We start from the raw sequence: 22,746 nt of genomic DNA on the forward strand, positions 1-22,746 counted from the left end.
AAAGCCCTAAGCTAGGAGAGCTAGGAAACCCATTTGCCTCCTCCTCGAGGGCTTCATCAATGAGTGCCACGCAAGAACACAGCGCTTGTAATGGAGCTTGCCTTCCACCTCATCTTCGGCACAACTCCTAAACTCGGTCTCTTCGGTCTCAACAGAAGAGACACCCCCTTCGAGAAGCCTTAGTAAACCCATCGTTCACATCCAGAGAACCCACCACTATGAATCTAGATGCCTTTTGGGCCCTAGAAGCAACAAGCCTAATAAGGCCTCCAAGGCCTTTTGGATCCTAATCCCCACTCAACTAACTGTTGAACCCTCTATTCCCTATCTTATGGGCCTCTATAATAGGCCTATTACAACCTTGGGTCTGGAGGGATGTGTGGTCAATAGGAGTCTTACCCATCCATTGGCGATCCAAAGGGGCCTAAACTCCAATCCGCCCATACCTCCTGCAACATCGGGCCCCACCAAACACACCCTTCCTTCTCCAGCTATACTCCACTCACTTCGTTCTTGGTCTTCCCCTTCTTCTGCAGCTTTTGGCCAACTTACAGCTGCATCTTCTCCTATTTGAGGATCCCTGCCAAATGTTTGCAACATGACACCGCTTGTAAGACGAGCTGGTTGTCTCTCCTTTCCCACTCTACGCTGGCACATGAACCACCCTCCACATCCTCCCTTTCCTCCTGACCACAAGGCCTGCTGCAATTGCTACTCAAGCCACCATTAAAAAACTCAATGGAGCTTCCCACTACAACTGAACGGAAAAACCGGAGCACCCCACAACAACTTGCAAAGATCCGGGCAAGACTCTCTCATCAGACTAAACCAAAATCCTCACCCACCGTAGATGAGACAAGAGCACAGTGTCCTCATCCACAGCAATAAACCCCCACAACGGTCCCCTATTTTTTTTAAAACCTACTGACCCCACACATGCAGCAGAAATCCCAGCACCCTCACCCAAAGTTCCTTAGCAGACCCCCCTTTACACAAACACCCTACCTCAAGATGCCATCTTATTAGATATAGAAAATTCTCCTTGAACCTTCTTGCCCCTCTAACGAGCACCCTTTCTGCCTCAGAGCAATCCTCAAAGTCAAACAAGAGCAGGGCTCCCCGGAAGCCTGAGATCTTCATCCTCCCTTTCAAAGACCGGAGGCTCGTCACAAAGTTTCTCAACCAAGAAAAATCTGGTAGCTGGTCCAACATCTCCTCAAACCAACCTACCATACACTAGCTCAACTTCTCCCTACACTTCACCTCACCCTCCTCCAACTAAAGTCGAACTGCTTCCCCCACCACCCATTGGTCCTTCTTAACCACTTCAACAAAGGACCCAACAATAGTCCCTTCCTTTGGAAGATTCTTCACCTCAAGAGGGGAGACCACTCCCTCAACCTCTGAAGAGGGAACGATTCCTAAAGAACAAAGCTTCTCGGCCAAAATAGACTATCCCCTAAGATGGCCCTTACCTTCAGGGAAGATCAATGAAAACCTTTTTGCCTCCCTTGTAATAACTAAACAGAAAAAAACCTCTCTACGCCATTCGAACATTGCTCCAGCTTGAACTTCCACCCACCCTCCTCCCAAGACTTATGCCACCTTGCCAAGACTTCATCTCTACAGCAAGTTTCCATCCCTTCCAATAGACAACTTAAACTCAGATCCCGAAGCCTAATTCAGGTTGTAAGACCTCTCCCTCTTTCCTCAATAATGCCTCTCAACTTCCCTCCCACCACCTCTATAGAAATAATAAAGGACTTAGTCCACAGCAAACCAACACCGCCCTCCCCGTATCGACATACTTTCAACTCCAACATACCTTCAACCCTAGCATAGAGAATCCCATGTTAAGACTCATAACAATCTAAGTTTAAACGTCTTCTAGAGGACAGTTTGGATTTGTGAACTTCTTTGGCTAAAAAGGCTTCTCAATGAGCTAAAGATTCCAATTGAAAGACCTATGAGGCTCTATTGTAATAATACGACAACAATAAACATTGCACACAATCGATACAACATGATAGAATCAAGCATGTGGAGGTAGACTGTCATTTTATCAAGGAGAAACTTAAGGACTTGTGTGCATGTTGTTTGTTCCAACAAGAAAACAGGCATCCTAACTAGGGACTGCAGAAATGGCATTTTGAAGGACTAACTAGCAAGCTAGGAATGTGTTTGTATGTGTGTATTTATATGTGATAGTAGGAATGTTTGATATATACTAACCAACTTGAGGGGGAATGTCGAAAAATCAGGAGTAGATTTGAGTCTAATTTGTTGTTGAATTAGAGGAAAATTAAATTATAGAATAAGTCAAAGATTTTATAGACTAATGCTACATTTCAAAAAATTTATTCAGTTTTTATTTTTTAGGCCCAGAATTTTTTTTCATTTTTTTTATTATTTCCTTTCTTGTATATTCCATGTACTCTTGAAACACATTTGTACACCAATTATTCATTACGAAATGAGGACGACAAATTTTCTCAAACCCGCATTCATATTGTCTAATTATATTTATCATGTTGCACCTTGTATGTGGACAATAAATCATGATCACAGACAATATGACTATACATCAAATATGAATGAATCAACACACACATATTTCAAAAGGAGGGAGACTCACTCTAATCTGGAGCACTCTCTCTAGCATGCCTATTTATTTCATATCTCTCTTTTATTTGCCCAGAAAAGTAAGGTTGAGATTGGAGAAGATTCAAAGGGATTTTTTGTGGGGTGGGGGAGTCCTTGTGCAAAGGCCACACCTTGTTAGGTGGAACCTGGTTTGCTTGGAAAAAAGGAAAGGTAGTTTGGGCGTGAGAAATTTAGCTCTAATGAATAGAGCTCTCTTAAGTAAGTGGAATTGGCACTATGCCAATGAAAGAGAGGTTTTTTGGAAGCAAGTTATCAGTGACAAATATGGTGTGGAGGAGGGGGATTGGTGCACTTGGGCCGTAAGTGGGAGGTGTGGCGTTGGGCTTTGGAAAGCAATTAGAAATAAGTGGTTGTTTCTGAATAGTAGATTAGCCTACCAAGTGGGTAGTGGTCGAAGAGTGAAATTTTGGAAGGATAAGTGGTGTGGAGATGAGCCTCTTTGTGAGTCATTCCCCTCCTTATTTTCCATCTCCCTGTCTAAAGATGCTTGGGTGTCGGATGTTTGGAACCTAGACAGTGATGGGGAGGGTTGGACCCCTCTTTTCTCAAGGGCGTTTAATGATTGGGAGATTGAGATGGTGGAGCGTTTTATGCTCAAGATCCAAGCCTTTAGGGTGCAAAGGGAGGACGAAGATAGAGTGGTTTAGACGGCTTCAAAGAGTGGTGATTTCTCAGTCAAGTCGCTTTATTCTATTTTGGAGCCTAGAGACTCTCATTTGTTCCCTTATGATAGTATTTTGGAGGGTGAATGTACCTCCTAAGGTAGCCTTCTTTGCTTGGGAGGCTTCTTGGGGTAAAACCTTAACTTTAGAGCAACTTCAGAGGAGGGGGTACTCTATGGCAAACAGGTATTTTCTATGCCTCTCTGAAGTAGAGACGGTGAATCACCTTTTACTTCATTGTGTAAAGACGCGGGTTTTGTGGAATCTTCTTTTCTCCCTATTTGGTGTGGCTTGGGTTCTCTCATGTTTAGTGAAGGAAACTCTTCTTGGGTGGCATGGAGCTTTTGTGGGGAAAACTTGTAAAAAGGCTTGGCAAATGGTCCCCTTATGTATTTTTTGGTCAATCTAGAAGGAAATGAATTTGTTAGCTTTTGGGAATGAGGAACTTTCGCTTCATAGACTGAAATATTCTTTTGTATGTAATCTTTGGTCTTGAGTTAGGGTGTCTATAGTTTTGAGCCCTTCTTCTCTTGTTAGTTTTTTGGATTGGCTAGGCTCTAAGTAGGGGTTGGTGAAGTGTTATTTCTTCCCTCCCCCCTTGGTTTTGAGTCTTTGGGCTGCTTTTCTATACTCCCTGTATACTTTGAGAGCACTATTTTTGGTGTTTCCTCTTTCTGTTGAATATATTTCCTTTTATCTATCAAAAAAAAAACACACACACACACACACATATACGCTTGGTGTACCCAACTTAACAAAGCCTTAATCCAAGTAATAAGGATCAACTAGATGAATCTTATTTTGCCATTTAGGGTCATGTCTCCAATTAAGTGATTGCAACAAATAATGTCTTTCCTCATCACCTTAACTCACATTCTTTTTTATATTTGATTAATCTTGCCACCTACAACTTGAATGAAATCCAAATTACATGGAATCTAAAACCCTTGAAAATATACATACAAGAAAAAACCATGACAAGAAAGTTCCAATATAGCACATATACAGAGGAGCACTTGTCAAATACCATATTAGATGAAGACCTCCCCCGAACGATGCTTGGACACATATTAGATATGCCATGGAGACATCCTTTTTTTATATCATATGTTAGACATGATACATTGCTGAAATGGGTCAAAAACATAGAAGACACAACATGACATTATTGTTTCAAACTTTCATGTTCATTAAAAAATTGTGAGTAAATTCTATACACATAGATACAAAGACATACCCACTTTAGGGGAAGGCTTGTGTGCAAGCTTTAGGAAGAGGTAGAAGCAATATCTTTCTAAAGGGGAAAGATTAACTCTCATCATAAGTAGCTAGTCTAACTTGTCAATCTATTACATATCTTCTTTTTTTATAAGCAATGAAAGATGCATATATACGACATAAGAATGGAGTACATCAGAGTACATAGAACATATGCAAAGCCACAAAAGAGAAAACACAAAAATAAGTCTCTCTCTCTCTCTCTCTCAACGAGTTCCTAACTAATCAATGAAAGACATTGAGCCTTCCTTAATGTACATCTCAACCCATGCTAAGAGGTTAGTTTTTGTATAGATAAGAAGCAATTGTACATGCTAAGAGGTTAGTTAGGAATAACATTTCAACTTTTGATTTGACATCTCATCGTTTTCAAATGCACATCACTTCTTTCCTTCCACAATGTCTGAAAAATGCATAAGGGAGTGGTTTTCTAAACCTTCTTTCATTTTCCTTCCACAATGTCCGAAAAATGCATAGGGGAGCGGTTCTCTAAACCTTCTTTTGTTTTTCCCCTATGAAGGAGCCAACTCAATAGAATTTCTTTGATTGTGGAATAAAGCACCCAAACTATGCCAAATAAGGAGAATAGCAACTACCATAAAACCTTTCATTTGACATAGTGAAGAAAAACATGATCATTTCCCTCAATTTTACAAAAGACATTTGTTTGTCAACAACCACCCTCTTCTTTTAAGTTAATTATCATCAATACTTTTTCGTAGGCTTCCCAAACAAAAAGGCTCATTTTAGTTCAAATCCATGAATTCTAAATAATGCTCAAAAGGAAGGGAATTGAATCTCTAGCTCCAAGACAAACTAAAGGAATTTGATAGAAAAAACTTCATTCTTTGACTCCTTCCAAATCATTATGTCAATATCTTCCCTATTCATCGACTTATCTTGCAATATTGAGAGAAAAAACTCAACAATACCCAATTTCCAATCATAAAAAGTGTCTACAAAAACACAGATTCCAGTCCCCCACCTCGGGGGCGTGTCTATCACACCCCATAAATCCAGCACCCAAGCGTCTTTGGATGATGATAAAGCATACAAGGAGGCAAAGGCCACACATACGAGCCCCTCCTCACATCATCTATCCTTCCAAAACTTTGCCCTCATTCCATTACCCCACTACAAAAGCAACCCTACAATTGATTTCATACTCCAACCCCATACCAATCTCTCACATTGTAGTAACACTAAGCCCCTTCTTCCTTCTCATACTTCTCTATATGACTTGTTTGCCATCCTTTCAAAAAAGGTGTTTGTCATATGTCCATGCTCATCATTCTTAAAGTATCTAGAAAGAGGTTAAAAAAAAAAAAAATTCAACAAGACTACTTAAAGAGAACTATGATTTAGGGAAAAAGCTATATCTTGTGAGATGGACTTTGTCATAAGAACAAGAATAGTGGGGGTGGCCTTGGCATCAAAAGTTTTGCACTTATACTTGTGTTAGCATATCATTGTTGGGAAAATGGTTGTGGAGGTTTTATAGAGAAGAAAACAATCTTGGAAAAGGGTTAACTTTGAATTTAGTGAGATAGAGGGTAGGTGGATTTCTAAGGAAGTGGGCAAAGCAATCTGTTGTGGCTCTCTCTAGAAAGCTACAAGGCACAAGTAAGTGGAGTTTTGGCTCAGGCATTGTATCTTGATTAAGAATGGCTTAAGAACCAAATTTTGGTTTCGCAGATGGTGTGGAGAGTGTCTTTGAAAGAAAGCTACCCATCCTTACTCAAAATTGTGTTAGACGGAAATCTGAAAGTAAGATACTTGTCGGTGATGGAGGGGATTGGTTGTTAGTGTCCTTGTTTTTGAAGGTTTGTCCTTGTTTTTGAAGGTCATCAAATGATTATGGTCTAGAACTAGTGTCCATGAAGGGAATGAGCACCTCAAGGTAAATTTAACAAAAGAAAACTAAGAAACAAAATGAAGATTTTAGAATTTGGGAAGTTTTAAAATCTTGTTTGTTAAGGATCTAGAAGCCTACTTGATTAGAAACTCATATTACCAAAAGTTTTTAGAAAGTCTAAGTTTCTAATTTTAAAAAGAAAAGATTCTTTTTTTCTTTTTAATTCTATTAATTGGAAGATTTAATGGTTTTATGAAAGGGAGAAGAGTCCTACTAAGTTCCTATATAGGCTATGTTTCTTTTTTCATGGTTTTATACAATTTTTAGGGTTTTATATAGCCTATAAATAAGGCTAATTGCTACAAAAAGGGATTAATACTGAATAATTAATATATATATATATAGGTATATGTATGCATTAATGGTGAGATAACATCACTTTTTTCTTTTAAGTGAGACTCTAAAATCTCTTATTTTTTCTTCATCTTTTTCTTTTTTATATTTTATTTTCTTTCACCCACTGACACATTTTTACCTTGTCGTTTCTCTCCTTAACTGCTTAGTTGATTAGAGACAATCATCCTAAGGTTGCACTACAACAGGCCAACTTGCCTAGGTGCATTCATTTAGTGCCCATGCAAAGAGAGGGGAGGACACCTTATTGTGGAGAAGGGAAAGAATGCATGTCTTTTTGTAAAACCATTCTACTATACATCTTCTGTGAGTTTCTGAGAATTTCCCTATGAAGGAAGTTTGGGTGAGTTCGGCATGTTCCACCTAGCATTTGTTTTTTTCACCTAAGACTCAAGGCAGGAAAAATCCTCATGAAAAGGGGTGGGCATTTGGTAAGTGGATACTTTTTTTGCAAAGAGAGAGCAGTCAGCAATTCATATTCTCATCCATTGCAATGGATACTTCCAAGGAATGTTAGAGGCTTGCTCTCAGGGTCACAGGGGCATGGGTTGGGTAAGAGACACAGAAAAGTGTAATGACCCTCACCTCCAGATCTGGTGCATTTGAGAAAGCACAATGGTAGAGCTTCTGGAGAAAAAGGATTTGAAGTCATGGAACATATATATGGCTCTAAGTAGACTAACCAAAGAGACCTTAATTGGATCTCTTGAAATAAAAAATAATAGTCTGTACCATGGCGAGAATAATTGCCTCATTGACCATCAAATTAAAATGAGACCACCAACACAAGAATTTAAAGAATTAAATGTGCATAACTTTCCTTGTCAAAGATTTAAAGTACTAATATCACAGCATAAGAACAATGTGAGCATGATACTACTACTTACAAAAAGCATAATGATCTTAAACAGATGGACACAATTGTACTCTCCAGCTTTACAGAACTTATCCAATAAAACCACTGATTTAGTGCAAGGAAATGTAGTGCAAGTAAGTTATGAAATAAAGGAACACTGCTATGAAACTTCATACCAGACAAAGTAGTTTTCATGACAAAAGCTAGGCAGTCAAGCCAGAAAAGAACCCTGGGTTCCAAAATTCAAGCTGAGGTATTACTTAAGGTAATCATATCATAATTACCATGTGTTTCCTCATATACATACCTTGTGAGGTGAATCCTTGACAATATCACTTATTGCATCAGGTGCAGCTACTAATTTCTCTTGAACACCAGTCTGCATGAAAATAGCAACTGTCTGAAAACCTGCTACATGAATAGTAACCACAATGTACCTCAGAAATTGCAAAGCAGCAGAAAGTACTTATTTGAACCGAACTATCTTCTGTTTAGCACATAGAAGAACTTAAACAGATACAAGAAATTGAGTCTAACTTTATGACCATTAACAAGGAAGAAAAACATAGAGCAAAAAAAATCTTGTGTTGAAATACTCTCTGTTGAAGTAAAACTATCAACAAACATTAGAACTGTAATTACGACAAAGCATTTTGACCTCACAGTACTGGTTTAAGGAGATGAAATGGTTGGAAGTTATTGAAATGTTTAACATGCTTGCTGATCCCTTATACCTGGTTTTGAGCTTCCTTAGGGATGCAATAATCTCGGATCAGCATTCTTTTTATGTAGTGTGTGTCTTGTGTCTCAACCAAACAGAAAACATGCTATCAGATTGAACTTACAAAACTAAGTGCAAGCCACAAATCCAAAGCTTGGGAGAAGTACAATTTAGGACAATAATTTCAGAACCATAAAAAACAATAGCATATTTTTCATTTAAACTTTAACAAAATCCCATTAATGTAAAGAAGAAAATTAGATTTGAGACCTCATAAGTATGAATCTGTCCGCTATGTTCCCTGCTTACACTAGGAATATGCCAACAGAGCTTTCAGAGATTATCACTCAATAAAAACTAAAACACAGGCTAATGAACATTATAAACAATTTCTAGCCTGCAGAAGGCCACACAAAGCCTACATCTTCTGAAGTGTATACAATATGCACATGATGCGTATTTCCTTTCCATCCATTTTTCCATCATTAGAATTCCACCATGCCAACCCTTTTTTGCTATGAAGTATACAAACATAAAATATGATTATTGTTTTGGGATGGTTAAAATTTTATGCGATCTATCAATACAACACACTACTACAATATGGTAAACACTAAATACAATACTGGCTAGTTGTAAGCATGGTTGCACCCATCTAGTTCATGAGAAGAAATGTAAAATTCTCAAGCTGACAGAAAATCACCAAAAACATCCTGGTTTTGGCATGAATTATTTATTTATTCACTTATCTTTTCTCACAAGTTATTAGCATGAGTTGGAACCAATGGCAAAAGTACGTAGGCCACAGAATTTCAAAGACTTCAGATATTTTCTTTTCCTTTTTGCTAGGAAGATGAATATTTAATATCTCACAGGTAATGCAATCCTAGCAACTGAATCCTACCATGTCAGACACCACTGCCATTCTCAATCCTCAAACTGGCAGATTGAAAGCTAATCGTTCTCTAATGATCACTCCTATTAAGTTGCAAGCACGAATCCACGGACCCACCATGATTCATCTATTTAGATCAAATTCCCAAAACAGAATTAAAATTTTGGATGGGTGAGCAGTAAAAGAGTTCCACATCAAATGAAAAGGAAACTCGTCATCTACAGAACATAGGTGATAGGATATGAAGTTTCAAACGACAACATTAAATGAGAGAAATTCATTACTGGATGACCTGGTTATGTGCAAGAAAGATCAAAGTTGCAGCAGTAAGATTCGCTTAGTTCAACTTGATGGAACCACACAGACCAGATGACCAGCAAAAGAACTGTGATTAAGACTTCGAGAAAAGACATAATGACATGTAATTTTGCTATTAATAAAGAAAAAAAAAAAAAGAGAGACACCGCCAAGATAAGCTCAATGGCCATAAAGATTCTCATATCCAACTGAATGTAGTTGGGTGCTTTGAGAGCTAAGTCTAGCAGAATATTGGAATTTTGGATAGCTTTCACCTATTCATTTTAAGGCCAATATTATAGCAACAAAGATTTTTGTCATTATTTTAGTTAAAACCTAAACTATGTTTATAAGATTGACAGCAAGCTATCACCAGAAGTAAATATGGACCTAACAAGGTTTCCTTCTTATTGCTCTTAGATTCCATCAGTTATGTCTTACAGTCACAGAATCTGACCCCACACAGGAATTGCAAGAGGGATAAATTATGAATGGCTAAAAGGATACTTAATTTCAACATCCATGGTGCAACCATGCCCGGATGATTGTTACAACGACGAAGGCATTATCATCATATAAAATCACCTGGTCATGTAATTAAATAAAAATGGATATAAAGCTAAGCATAACCATGAGAACATTCAGATTGCAGATATGGAGAGAACTACATCTCGTACCATTTGCAAGCTGAACATCAAATGAAAGCAAACACTAAACTACATGTCACAAGAAATAATGGTTCCAACGGCCTAGATCAATGACCCAAAACCAACTCTAGTAGAAAAAAAAAATGCAAGCACATCAAACTTGTCACTACACCTGGAAATCTTCTTATTTAGGAGTCAGCTTCATCACCATCCTGAACGTGATATATGACATACCCAACATAAACACCCTATTTAAGAGATTCCAACATGATGGTCAGAAAAGATCTCATTAAGGGGACAAATAGACATGCCTTGTGCAAGAGAAAGCTAGTGAAGCTGCATAACAGTTTCTAAAGTGGAGTCTGATAAACAATTCATATTTTCTTCTGAGGTACAAGCAAAAATAAACCCAGTGACATCAAATAGAATCTTACAATAACAAGACCCTCTTCCAGATTTAAAAATGTGTACTCATGACCAGTAGTACCATGATGTGTACTCATGACTAGTACCATGCTTTACATTTTTCTAAATTAAAATGAAAAAAAAAAGGACAGGTAGTCTTTTATGTGAAAAATTCAATTTAAGAGTAGGCTCTCCCCTTTTTGTGTCATCTATTTTCATCCATTTTAATGACACATAAAATAGGTGGGGATGGGCAAGGAGTTGAGTTGGGGATGGGTAAGCTTCTAGGTTTGAGTCCATGTGGTAGGTAGCAAGAAAGGAGGAAACAAAAGTCACATATAAAAATAAAGAAACAAAAAGTATAAACATAAATTGGTAATAGAAATTAACACTTCATTTCATGCTGTCTAGCTTTCATTTTTCTGAAACAGCATCCAACTTTTACTCAATCACAAATTTGAAAGAAAATGGATACCACATAAATAGCAGATACACTCATTTAATCATGTGCACAACTCTCTCTTTTCTCTCCCTTTTTTAGGTTTTTTGATAAGCAAGAAAATATTATTAAAAATGGGGAAAGAAGATACACACCATGGTACACAGGATGTATACAATGACTACCACAAAATATTAAAAAAACAAGGGGAAAATATAGAAGATCACAGCTCCCACTCTCATCTGGGGCACACCCAATCTACAAAGTCAATCGAAGGCATTGAGCCTTCCCCAATATACAAACTAACCGAACATACAAGATTACCAAGGAAAGCGCATTTTAACTCTTGAATAGTCCGCTCCTTACTATTGAACACCCTTTGAGTCATTTCCTTCCAAATTGTCAAGAAAATGCATAGGAGAGTGGCTCTCTCCAAACCTTCTTATGTTTTCTTCTTACAAAGGAGCCATGTCAACTTAGAAGAGTTTCCTTGATGGTAAAAGAAAGGACCCAAACAATATTGAACAAAGAGAACAAAATATGGCAAAGACTACTTCGGTGTAATGAACGAGGATGTGATCTAATGATTCCTCTTCGCCTTTGCAAAGGATACATTTGATCACCAACGACCACCCTTTCTTCTGAAGCTAATCCCCAATCAACACTTTGCCCCAACTAGCTTCCCAAGCAAAAAAACTTGCTTTTGATGAGACAAAAGAATTCCAAATGATGGCCTCTAGGAAAGGAATCGCATGCCTTGACTCTAGAATGGAGCATAAAGCTCCTAATCAGTCAAATATCTACCAAAACAAGGATTCCAATGGCATCCCTCACCCAAATCATCCCACACATCTATCACCCATGCCTCTTTTGACGAAGCTAAGCATACAAGAAGGGGAAAGCCATACAAAGTGGTTTATCCTCGCACCACCTATCCTTTCAAAACTTCACTCTCCTCCCATTTCCCATCTTAAAATAAACCCTACAACTAATCAGGTCTCATTGTTTCATCATGTTTTTGAAAAACCCCACCCCATACTCATTCCTCACTTCGCAAGAAGATCAACCCCCCTCCTCTCTCCATACTTTCCCTAAATGACCCTTTTCCAAAGGGCTTCTCCTTCAATAGCGAATCTGCAACACCATTTTCCCATGAGCAACTTATTAAGTGAAGAAAGGCTTTTGATTCCTAAGCTCTTCCTTTTCTCCTTGCAAACAATCAATTAACTCACTATGCATTTTTTTCTCTAAAGCTCCTCCTTCCCAAAAGAAATCTCTCTGAATCTTCTTAAGCCTCAATTTGACCTTTTTGAACATGCCAAACAAAGACATGGAATAAATAGGCAAATTGGATAAGGTACTTCAAACTAGGGTCAAACTTCCTCCTTTCAAAATATATTATCTTTTCCACAACAAAAGTCTTTCCATGAAATCTTCCTTGCATAATATCCCACACTGCCTCTGCTCTGAATAGAGTCCCTAGGGGAAGTCTTGAATAAGTTGGGAACTCCCTTACCCTACAACATAACTCAAGAACCAAATCTTGGACATTAGCCACCTCTCCTATTGGGATTAATTCATTTTTCTCCAGGTTAATTTTCAGTCCCACAATAGCTTCAAACCACATTAGCAACCAGCTTAAATGAATCACTTAGCCATGAGAGTTTCACAAAAAACTAGGGTCTCAATGCGAACAACAAATGAGACACCTCCCTCTACCCCAAAACCTGACAAAAGACTACCCTCCCTAGCCTTCTCTAGATGACAACTAAGTGCCTCCATCGCCAAAACAAAAAGATAAGCAGAACGGGTCCCCTTCTCAATCCTTTGGTGCTTTGAAAAAACTCGAAAAAGTGTTTGTTGACAAGCATAGAAAACTTTGTTGTTGAGATGCACCATCGTACCCATTCAGTCCATTTTTGCCCAAACCCCATCTTTCCAAGAACAACTAACCAAAAATCCCAATTGATGTGGTCATAAGACTTCTCAATATCAAGCTTGCAAATTAAACTTCCCGAACCACTCTTCAACATAGAATCTCATTAGCTATGAGTGTTGCATCAACAATTTGTCTTCCCTTCACAAATGCAATTTGGAACTCAAAAACAACCTTTCCCACCACCCTCTTTGACCTTTTAGCCAACATCTTAGCAATGAGCTTGTACAAACCACTCAACCAAGCCAATAGGTCTAAAGTTTTTCAGATCATCAGCAATGAGTTTGTAAATGATGTGGGCAACTCTTTTTGTTGCATGTATTACAATTCTAAATTCCAAGTATCTTGGAATGTCTTCATTTTTCAGCTCTTAAAATTAAACTTTCTTAAAATATTCTTGTGATAGGTTTTGTTCCTAATTAAAATATAGTGAAATCTCCCACACGATTTTTTTTCCCCAACCAATAACTAAGAAAGATATCCAATTCATAAAAAATCCCAATCACATTGGAAAGAAGAGTAAGGAGTTAGATTTCTCCTAGCAGAAGCAAGAGTAACAATATAATTCATAATGCTAAAATGGCAACTCTGGTAAGCAAAATCTTATGAAAAGAAAACGGGAAGGGATGCTACAACAATCATAGCATATGTTTTTCCACAAAATTGGAAGTAAAAACTGTGTATAGCTATATAATATATTTACATGATATTTTGATAGCATTTCCCTCCCTTAGCCACTAAAATTTAACCAAATAGAGAAATTCAAAACTGTAAAGTTTTTATTTTTTCTTTTTTTAGTAGATAAAATGAAGTAGCCTAGACTAAAGGAAGTATACAAGGACACATCCAAAAGAAACAAGCAAACCAGAGCAAAAGCTAACCCAAGAAAATCAGGCCGACAAGCTAGACTAGAAATAAGATCTCCACTCAGTTAAATTAACAGAAGCAACTCTAGATTTTGCACCCAAAAAAGGAATAAACAAGATCTAAAACTTTGTAATATGAACCTTAGACAAAGCAACAATTCAGCTCTAGAAGACTGGAACAGTGGTTTTGTAGTTTCGATTCTTTCAACAAGGAACCCAGTAGGACTTACATTCTATCTTATTGAAACACAAATTGGCTTAAAACAAATTCAAACACTCAAGAAACTCATTTTCTTTGAATTTTACAGCATAGTTTACAAGCTAATGGCAGAACAGAAGGCAAGAGAGGATCAGAAATCATCAGCTGATTCTAAATTTGAAATTTTTATTGCAGAAAACAAAATGCAACATTTAATTGATTTTCAAACATATTTTTTTTCTCCCAACTACATTTAATATCTAGAATTTTTTTTTTTTTAAAGAAAAAATTTATCAGCACTTTTTGATAGGTAAGCAAAGATATATGAAAGCACTTGCAAAAAAATAATAATAATAATTATCAGCACTTCAATGTTATCAAAATGTGTTTTTGATCTTTAGCCTCAATTCTCAAGGCACAACCTACAAAAGGTCAATCCTCCAAGTCACTCAAGGACCTATTGAACTTAAATTGGTCACTCAACCCTAGACTATTACCAGATCTACATTAAATTGATCTCCTTCAAGTTTTTTCCAAAGCTCTAGAGGTTTGAGACAAAGGAAACCCTTTGCCTCCTTGTTTGTTTATCTTAGTGATGGAGACCCTCTCCCACTTGCTATCTAGGGCAAAGAAAGGTGGTTTTATTGATGGATTCCTAGTTAAAGGAAGATATGACCTGGTAATGGAGGTCTTCCATTTGTTATTTATAGATGATACTCTCATCCTTTGTGATGCTAGAGCAAGGAAAGAGCACTTGAGTTAGGTCTTCATGTGGTTTGAGGCATGTTCAAGGCTAAAGATTAATTTGGAGAAGAGTGAATTAATTCCAGTTGGGGATGTCCCAAATTTGGAGGAGCTTGCTAAGGTTTTAGATTGCAAGGTGGGTACCCTCCCAACCTTCCTTTGGGTGCTCCTTACAAGTCTACTACGGTTTGGGAAGCGGTGAAAGAGCGGTTTTAAAAAAAGGCTTGCTTTATGGAAGAGTTATTATCGTTCAAAATGTGGAACACAAACTTTGATTAAAAGCACTTTATCCAAATTACCCATTTACTACATCTTCCTCTTTGTCATCCCTAAAAGAGTGGCAACTAGACTGGAAAAGATTCAAAGGAACTTTCTTTAGAAAGGAGGGGCTTTGGTTAACAAGCCACAATTGGTGAATTGGTCAATTGTTTGCTTGGAAAAACAAAAAGGGGGGCTTGGGTTTTAGAAGTCTTTCGATTCTCAACAAGGCTCTTTTGGGAATTTGGTCTTGGAGATTTATGAGTGAAAAGAATCCTCTTTGGAAACGGGTGATTTTTGGTAAGTATGGGCTAGAGGCGGGGGGTTGGTGCACAAAAGAGGTGATAGAGAGGTGTGGAATAGGGATATGGGAAGCAATTAGAAATGGATGGGAGGCTTTCAAAGATAAAACTAGCTTTCAGGTTGGCTCAGGGAACAAGGTGAAGTTTTGGAAGGATACATGGTGTAGGGATTTGTCTTTGATGGATTCTTTCTTGGACCTTTATTCTATAGCCTCTTGCCTCTTCTAAAGATGCTTGGGTGGTTGATGTTTAGGATAGGGGTAGTTGGGGTTCAATGTTTATTGGACAGTTCAATTACTAGGAGTTAGAGGAAGTAGATGTCTTTTTTGGGAGGTTGCATAATCACTTCATCTCTTTGGGTACTGATGATGTTATGATTTGGTTGAAGACAAAAAACGGTGTTTTTATAGTTAAGTCCTACTCCTCCTTGGCAAGTAGGAGAGCGAAGCTTTTCCCTCATAGTATAGTTTGGAACTCTTGGACTCCTATAAAAGTTAACTTTTTTGCTTGGGAAGCAACTTGGGTTAAGATATTGACTCAGGGTAAGCTCAAAAGAGGGGTTGCAAGATGCCTAACAGATGTTGTATATGTAAAGTAGAAGAAAAAACGGGTAATCATATTCTCCTTCACTATTCGAAAGCTCGCATTTTGCGGCAACTAATTTTTGCTCTTTTTGATGTATAATGGGTGATGCACTCTTCTATGAAAGGGGTGCTCTTGAGTTGGGGCGGCTCCTTCGTTGGTGAAAAAGGGAAAAAGGCTTGAAAAGTTGCTCTTTTATGCCTTTTTTGGTCCATTTGGAGGGAAAGAAATAAGAGAGGCCTTTGAGAATTGTGAAAGTTTGGACCAAACAATTAAAAATTCTCTTTCACATCTACTTTAGGATTGGGTTAGATTGTACATTGAGGATGGTTCCATGTGACCATTAAATTTTGTGGATTGGTTAGCTTAGCCCTTTTTAGTCCATTTGGAGAGAGAGAAATAAGAGAGGCCTTTGAAAATTGTGAAAGTTTGGACCAAACAATTAAAAGTTCTTTTTCACATCTATTTTGGGATTGAGTTAGATTGTACATTGAGGATGATTCTATCTCACTATTAAATTTTGTGGATTGGTTAGGTTCCCCATAGGGTGTGGTTACTTGTTTTTGTTTATTCACTCCCTTCTGCCTTTTGGTTGCTTTGTATACACCATATATACTTTCTATTTTTAATACAATCTCCTTTTACCCATCAAATATATATATATATATATATATTATAAAAGGAAGGAGAAAGTGAGACAACATTTTCAGGTTAATAAGATGGACTCAAGTGTACAGCTCTCTAGATGGACTCTAGTGTGGTTTGAGGCCATTTCGGGGTTGAGAATTAATTTGGATAAAATCGAGTTAATCCTGGTGGGATGTGTGGAAAATGTGGAGGCTTTGGCTGCAGAACTTGGTTGTAAGATCAGGAGTCTCCCCTCCTCTTATTTGGGATTACCTTTAAGAGCTTCTTTTAAGTCTGTGGTTGTCTAGGATGGAGTGGAGGAGAGGTTTCAAAAGAGATTGGCAATGTGGAAAAGACAATATATCTCCAAAAGAGAGAGGCTCACTTTGATCTGGAGTACTTTGGTTAGCTTGCCCATTTATTTCATGTATGTGCTTACTTTGCCTAGGACGGTCATATTAAGGTTGGAGCAGATTTAGAGAGATTTTTTGTGGGGTGGTGGGGCTCTTGAGCGGAAACCTTATCTTGTAAGATGGGCGCTTGTTTGCTTAGACAAAAGAAAAGGGGGGGTTTGGGGGTGAAGTGTCTTTCTTCTCTTAATAAGGTGCTTTTGTGCAAATGAAGTTGGAGGTTTGCAAATGAGAGAGGGGCCTGTGGAATCAAGTGATTAGGGGAAAGTATGGGGAGGAGCAAGAGGGTTGGTGCTCCAAGGAAGTGAGGGGTGGATATGGCGTGGGGTTGTGGAAAGCAATTAGGAGGGAGTGGCATGTTGTAAGTAGTAGTCTCTCCTTTGTGGTGGACAATGGTCAGAGGGTGAGATTTTGGAAGGATAGATGATGTGGAGATTCGCCTTTTTGTGTTGTTTTTCCTACTTTGTTTGCTTTAGCTGCGTCCAAGGACACCTGGGTAAAAGATGTGTGGAGTTTCACTGAGGGAGGGGGGAGTTGGAGCCCACATTTCTCTAGACCCTTCAATGATTAGGAGATGGATGAGGTGCACAGTTTTTTATTGGGTCTTAATGGGAAGAGTGTTCAGCAGGATGTGGAAGATAGGGTGCTTTGGATAGAGACTAAATGTGGGAAGTTCTTAGTTAAGTCTCTCTACAAAGCCCTAGAATTTGGACCATCAGCCTCTTTCCCATTGAATGTCATTTGGAAATCATGTGTGCAGCCCAAAGTGAGTTTTTTTGGGTGGGAAGGCCCTTACTTCGGACCAACTTCAAAAAAGAGGATGGCCTTTAGCAAATAGATGCTACCTTTGCCAAATGCATGAGGAATCGATAGATCATATCCTACTTCACTGTGCCAAGACAAGGACTCTTTGGGCGTTGTTTTTCACTCTATTTGGGGTGCAATGGGTGCTGCCAGCCTCTGTTAAAACAACGCTCTTGAGTTGGAACGGGTCTTTTGTGGAAAAAAAAGAGAAAGGAAGTTTGGAGAGCAAACCCTTCATGTATTTTTTGGACGGTTTGGAAGGCAAGGAACAAAATTGTATTTGAAGATGATGTGTTGTCCATTCAAAGACTTAAGAGTTCTTTTATTTATTTTCTTTGGTTGGAGACAAAATTGTTCATAAAAGATGGTCCTCCGTCTTTAGCAGGTTTCATTGATTGGGTAGGTTCTCGATGAGGGTGGGTTTTTTTGGCCCCTCCGCTTTTCAAGGCCTTTTTTGTCCTAGCCGGGGAGGGGGGTGTTCCTATGCTGTATCTTTTTGAGTCACTATTTTAGCGTCTCTTTTCAATACAATTTCTTCTCTTTTACTCAACAAAAAAAGAATTAGAGGTTACATTCCTCATATAAAGGGCACGGAATATGTCAATCAATGAGACCAGCACCTTGAGCCACTCTAAGAAGAACTCAAGGTCAATGCATGGAGTATACAAAGATTCAATCCCTTGAGGCTTCTGCCATGAAGTATGAGACATATATCTAGAGCCTAAGGATACAAGTTAGGCGGGTTGAGCCCAATCAACCCAACCAATGGGCAATGGTTGGCTAGAGTTTCTTCAAATTAATAGGCTTAGTTTTATGTTGAGTAATGCTAAACCAACCTAAGGTTTGGCTGGTCTATGAAACAGGCTTGGAGCAAGCAACCCAACATGTTTACCAATTATAATCAGGAGAAAAAATATACTCACCCTGACTCCCCGAGTATAACAAAATTTCATTCTTTTATATAATTGTAATAAGATCGTGTAACTTCATCTTGTAACTCAAAATTTTCCTTCTAACCCCACTTTTCATTCTCTGCAAGTCCTGTCAAGCCTACTTGCTCGATATCTTATATTGTTAAACCAGCCATGAGATCTTTCATTGACAGGAAGTGTCAGGGACACTTCCGCTGATTAATCAAGGTAATACCAAATAAACGAGTCGGCTTAATATATGATGGTATAGATGTCCCTAAAAGTTAAATTTTCACCTGATCTGAACAACCCAACATAACTCAAGAGGTAAGATGTAAGTTCTAACAATGTAAAACATGCAATCAACCTGGAACCAGAGATGTTTTTCCAACAATGTCAACTATATCAAGTAAGGAACCATGACAGCTGAATTAGGTAATTTATCTTATTTACCCCAACACACAATTTGACACATAAAAATATGTAATATAACTGAGGCTTTATATGTTTAAGAAAGATTACTCATTCAAGCTTTTTTATCTCCGCCAGTGATTTTTGCAACTATAACATACATTCTTCCATCAATACAAATCACAAAAAGAGTCAATGTGCCACGAGATACTTAAATATGCTGCCCCATAGGCAAAAGGAGAACATTTCAACTAATTTCCCCTCAATTTGATAAGTATTCCATCAATAGAAACAGGAAAAAGATGATTCTTCACTTCATTTCCCAAAACTAAATATTTCTAAAGTCTTGAAATCAACTATATTATCCCACTAAAATAAATAAACAATGCAATTAAAAGTCACAAAGCCACACCTCTCACTAGTTTCAAACCCAGTCTTTCCTTTCTTACATCCTGAAGACAACTGCCACATGTCAAGCTTATTAGGGTTGACAAGCCACCCCAACCTCATATTACAGAACAATAGCCTACAGGCCTTTTGTATGCCGCTGGCATGGAAGAAGCCTTCTAGACAAGCACCAAATTAATTTGGGTTCATGAACAAATTTAGCTGGTTTTGACATTTAAGGCTGCTGAGCCTTCTCTCAAGGACCAGGACATTTGACGTTCATATTTTTCTCAAATGAGTGCAACTTTGACCATTAAATTAGCCTCTGTTTAGTAGAAGTTACTGAAATTCAACTGCCACAAGGTCACCAGCCCCCCTTTTTCCTACTAGTTGACAAGGAAAACCCATCCAAGCTTGTTTGAAAGAATATCAAGATTTCATGGATAAATCAACTCCTACGTCACAGCTGCCCTAATCATGCAGCACATTTTAACAGATAGCACTAAAGAATGAAATATTTGATTTCAATACTGCCATCAAACATTGAATGGAAACATACTACAAGGAAGAATATAAACATGTGAATTGGTATTATATCATCAACAAATAGGAAACAGAAATGATCAACAAGTTTGATCCAGTTTTGTTCAACATTTTTTTCATACCTTTGAAAGAGAACCATCAAAAACATTTTTTTTTTTTATCAGTAAAGAGAAAAAGAGAACCATTAAAAACATCTAAAGTGAATCAACAAATATTAAAAGAAAAGGCAACATGAAATCATTTTAAAGACAGAAGCAAGAAAAGAAGGCATCAATCGTGATTATCATTCTTACTACCATGTCAACAAAGTCTTTTGGGCGTCTAATCTTGAGAATGGACCCAGAGAAGGATATGCCATCAAAAGAAAGAGCTGCTGAAGCATCCTCAGGTGTGAGAAACTCCACGAGAGCTTGGCCTTTCTCTTTGTGAATCTGCAGTTAAATATGGTAAGGGCCAAAAGCATGTTAAATCCCCTATACTTCTATCAGATGCACATTATGAATAAAATGAATATATAAAATCAATCACAAACTTACAATGCAGCTGATACATGGCGGGGTTCCTTGGACATGGTTAATACCCGAAGACAGCAAAAAGTTATTAAGGCATTCCATTAGAGCTTTCTCAGAGGATGAAACTGGTAAATTTTCCACATAAAGCCTCCTCATAGGGCGGGTGGCCTGTGTTAGTTGAATGGAGTCAATGGAGACATTCTTGTTTTTTGATACAGCATCCGAATAAATTCTAGGGAGGGGGGGCTTTGCTGTAGTTGCAGTGACTGGAACAGCAACTGGCACAGCACTAGGCAATTCGTCTGCATTTGATGATACAGTTGGTTTTAAAACCTGCAAACTAGAAAGAACTGAACCAGCATTCATGCCATCTGTTCTAGAAGGTGGGAGATCCCAACCAGCACTTTTCTTCTCTGGCGAGCGATTAGTTGGGGAAGGAGTCTTAATAGCAGCCTCAGTTCTTCTCTTCCTTGGTGAATAGCCACCAAGCCCACTTGCAGACCCACCATGTCGTCGGAAATGGCTGCTTGAACCATTATTTGATATTCTATTCCTGTCAGCATCAGAATGCTGTCTTCCTGACCTATCTTTAAGAGAGTGCAATGAAAGCTCTGCATGCTCCCTCCCATGATGAGATGTACGTTTCTGTGCCCTTGGTGAAAGAGAACTGGACCTTTTATCTCTATCCTTATCACGCTCTCGGCTCCTTGACCTTCTTCTTTTAGGCCTTGATTCTTCATAACGAGATGGCGGTGATTCCCTCCTTTCCTTTCTATCCAGAAATTCAGATTCATGCCGTTTTCCAGGATCATGTTTCTTCATAGAATTCCTTTCTCTATTTTTCTCATCTTCTCCAGTTCGGTGTTTCCTTTTGCTTTCTTTTTCAGATTTTCTGCTTCTGTCTGCATATCTATCCTTCCCAACTGAATCTCTTGAAAACTTCTTTTCAGGTTCACTTTCAGAATCATCACTTGATCGCCTTGATCTCTCATCAATTTTTTTCCTTCCATGAACCCTTTGGTTAATCTTTCCTTCTTTAGATTTGTCAGTCATGCCTTTGTTTGGTTTTGCCTTCAATTTGTCTTCTGAATTATGACTTTCCTTATCTTTTACGTTACCTAAATTGCCTTCCTTCATGGAAGTGTTCTCATCCTTCTTTCTGGAACTTACCTTCACAAAATCCTCTGAAGAATGATTTATGGCACCAGGGAAGGAATCCTCATTATGTTTATAACCTTTGTCAGATTCATAACAATCAGAAACGTTCTTCACAATATCTTTCCTTGATATATTCCCTTCTTCTCCAGCTCCATCTTTAACATCTCCATACAGTTTCTTGTTTTTCCTTCTAAGCATTATTTCATCAAAGCTGAAAGGTCTTGTCCTAGCAGCAGTTCCCTCTTTGAAATTATCCAGGTAAAGCTCAGTACTTTTACCGTACTTCTCTTTTGGCCGATTAGATCTGCTCATCCTACTTAATAGAAACTTCCTAGAATAAGTAAATCTGATGTCGTGGCATAATATGGAAAATGTTTAGACAGGCGACCAAAGATAGGTAACATACAGGTCAGTAGCCAAAGATACAACTTGATAAAAGTTGAGGCTGTCTCTAAATAGCACTGCAGAAAAAAAGCCAAAAATACCAAATTAAAAATCTCACCTTCAATTGTAAATATTAAGTTGGTATTAGTCATCAACCCACATGACTTCAACGAGTTACTAGCCATACAACTAAAGGCCGATATGTTCAAAAACATACAACCAACTATCAGACCAGTGAATAACAAAAGAGCATAAAAAAGAATATGTTGGACTGCTAAAATGATATTCTTAATTAAGGTGCATATGTGTTTGAAAAGTTCAGCAGCTAAACGCAATATAACTATCTCAATAGTGTTTTTTTTTTATGGGTAAACACAGAAGAGAATATATTAAATAGAAAAAGGAAGCCCGGAGGGCAACCCAAGGCATACAGACTATCTCAATAGTGTTTTAGCTGCCTCATACATGATCCAGATGCAATCCAAGACACATTGCCATCAGAAAGCATGACTTGCTGGGCTCAGGGCTTAAAGATGCATATGAGACAATTTTAAAAAATTTGATAACAAAATCAACAAA

The 22,746-nt window shown here is 38.1% G+C and overlaps 1 protein-coding gene across 1 annotated transcript in view; it reads right to left on the minus strand.

The window, feature by feature from the left end:
- The window catches only part of LOC100266510 (splicing factor U2af large subunit B), a 37,903-nt gene that overhangs the window by 11,962 nt on the left and 3,195 nt on the right, over positions 1–22,746 (minus strand). The window contains exons 2-5 of the mRNA XM_010651824.3: positions 22,190–22,244; positions 20,650–22,096; positions 20,410–20,544; positions 8,037–8,108 (exon numbers count right to left, since the gene is read on the minus strand). Of these exons, the coding sequence (XP_010650126.1) occupies positions 8,037–8,108; positions 20,410–20,544; positions 20,650–22,095 (1,653 nt within the window). The 5' untranslated portion in view covers position 22,096; positions 22,190–22,244. The remainder of the gene's footprint in view (positions 1–8,036; positions 8,109–20,409; positions 20,545–20,649; positions 22,097–22,189; positions 22,245–22,746) is intronic.

This window comes from Vitis vinifera, chromosome 5 (assembly GCF_030704535.1).
Source record: "Vitis vinifera cultivar Pinot Noir 40024 chromosome 5, ASM3070453v1".
Lineage (NCBI taxonomy): Eukaryota > Viridiplantae > Streptophyta > Magnoliopsida > Vitales > Vitaceae > Vitis > Vitis vinifera.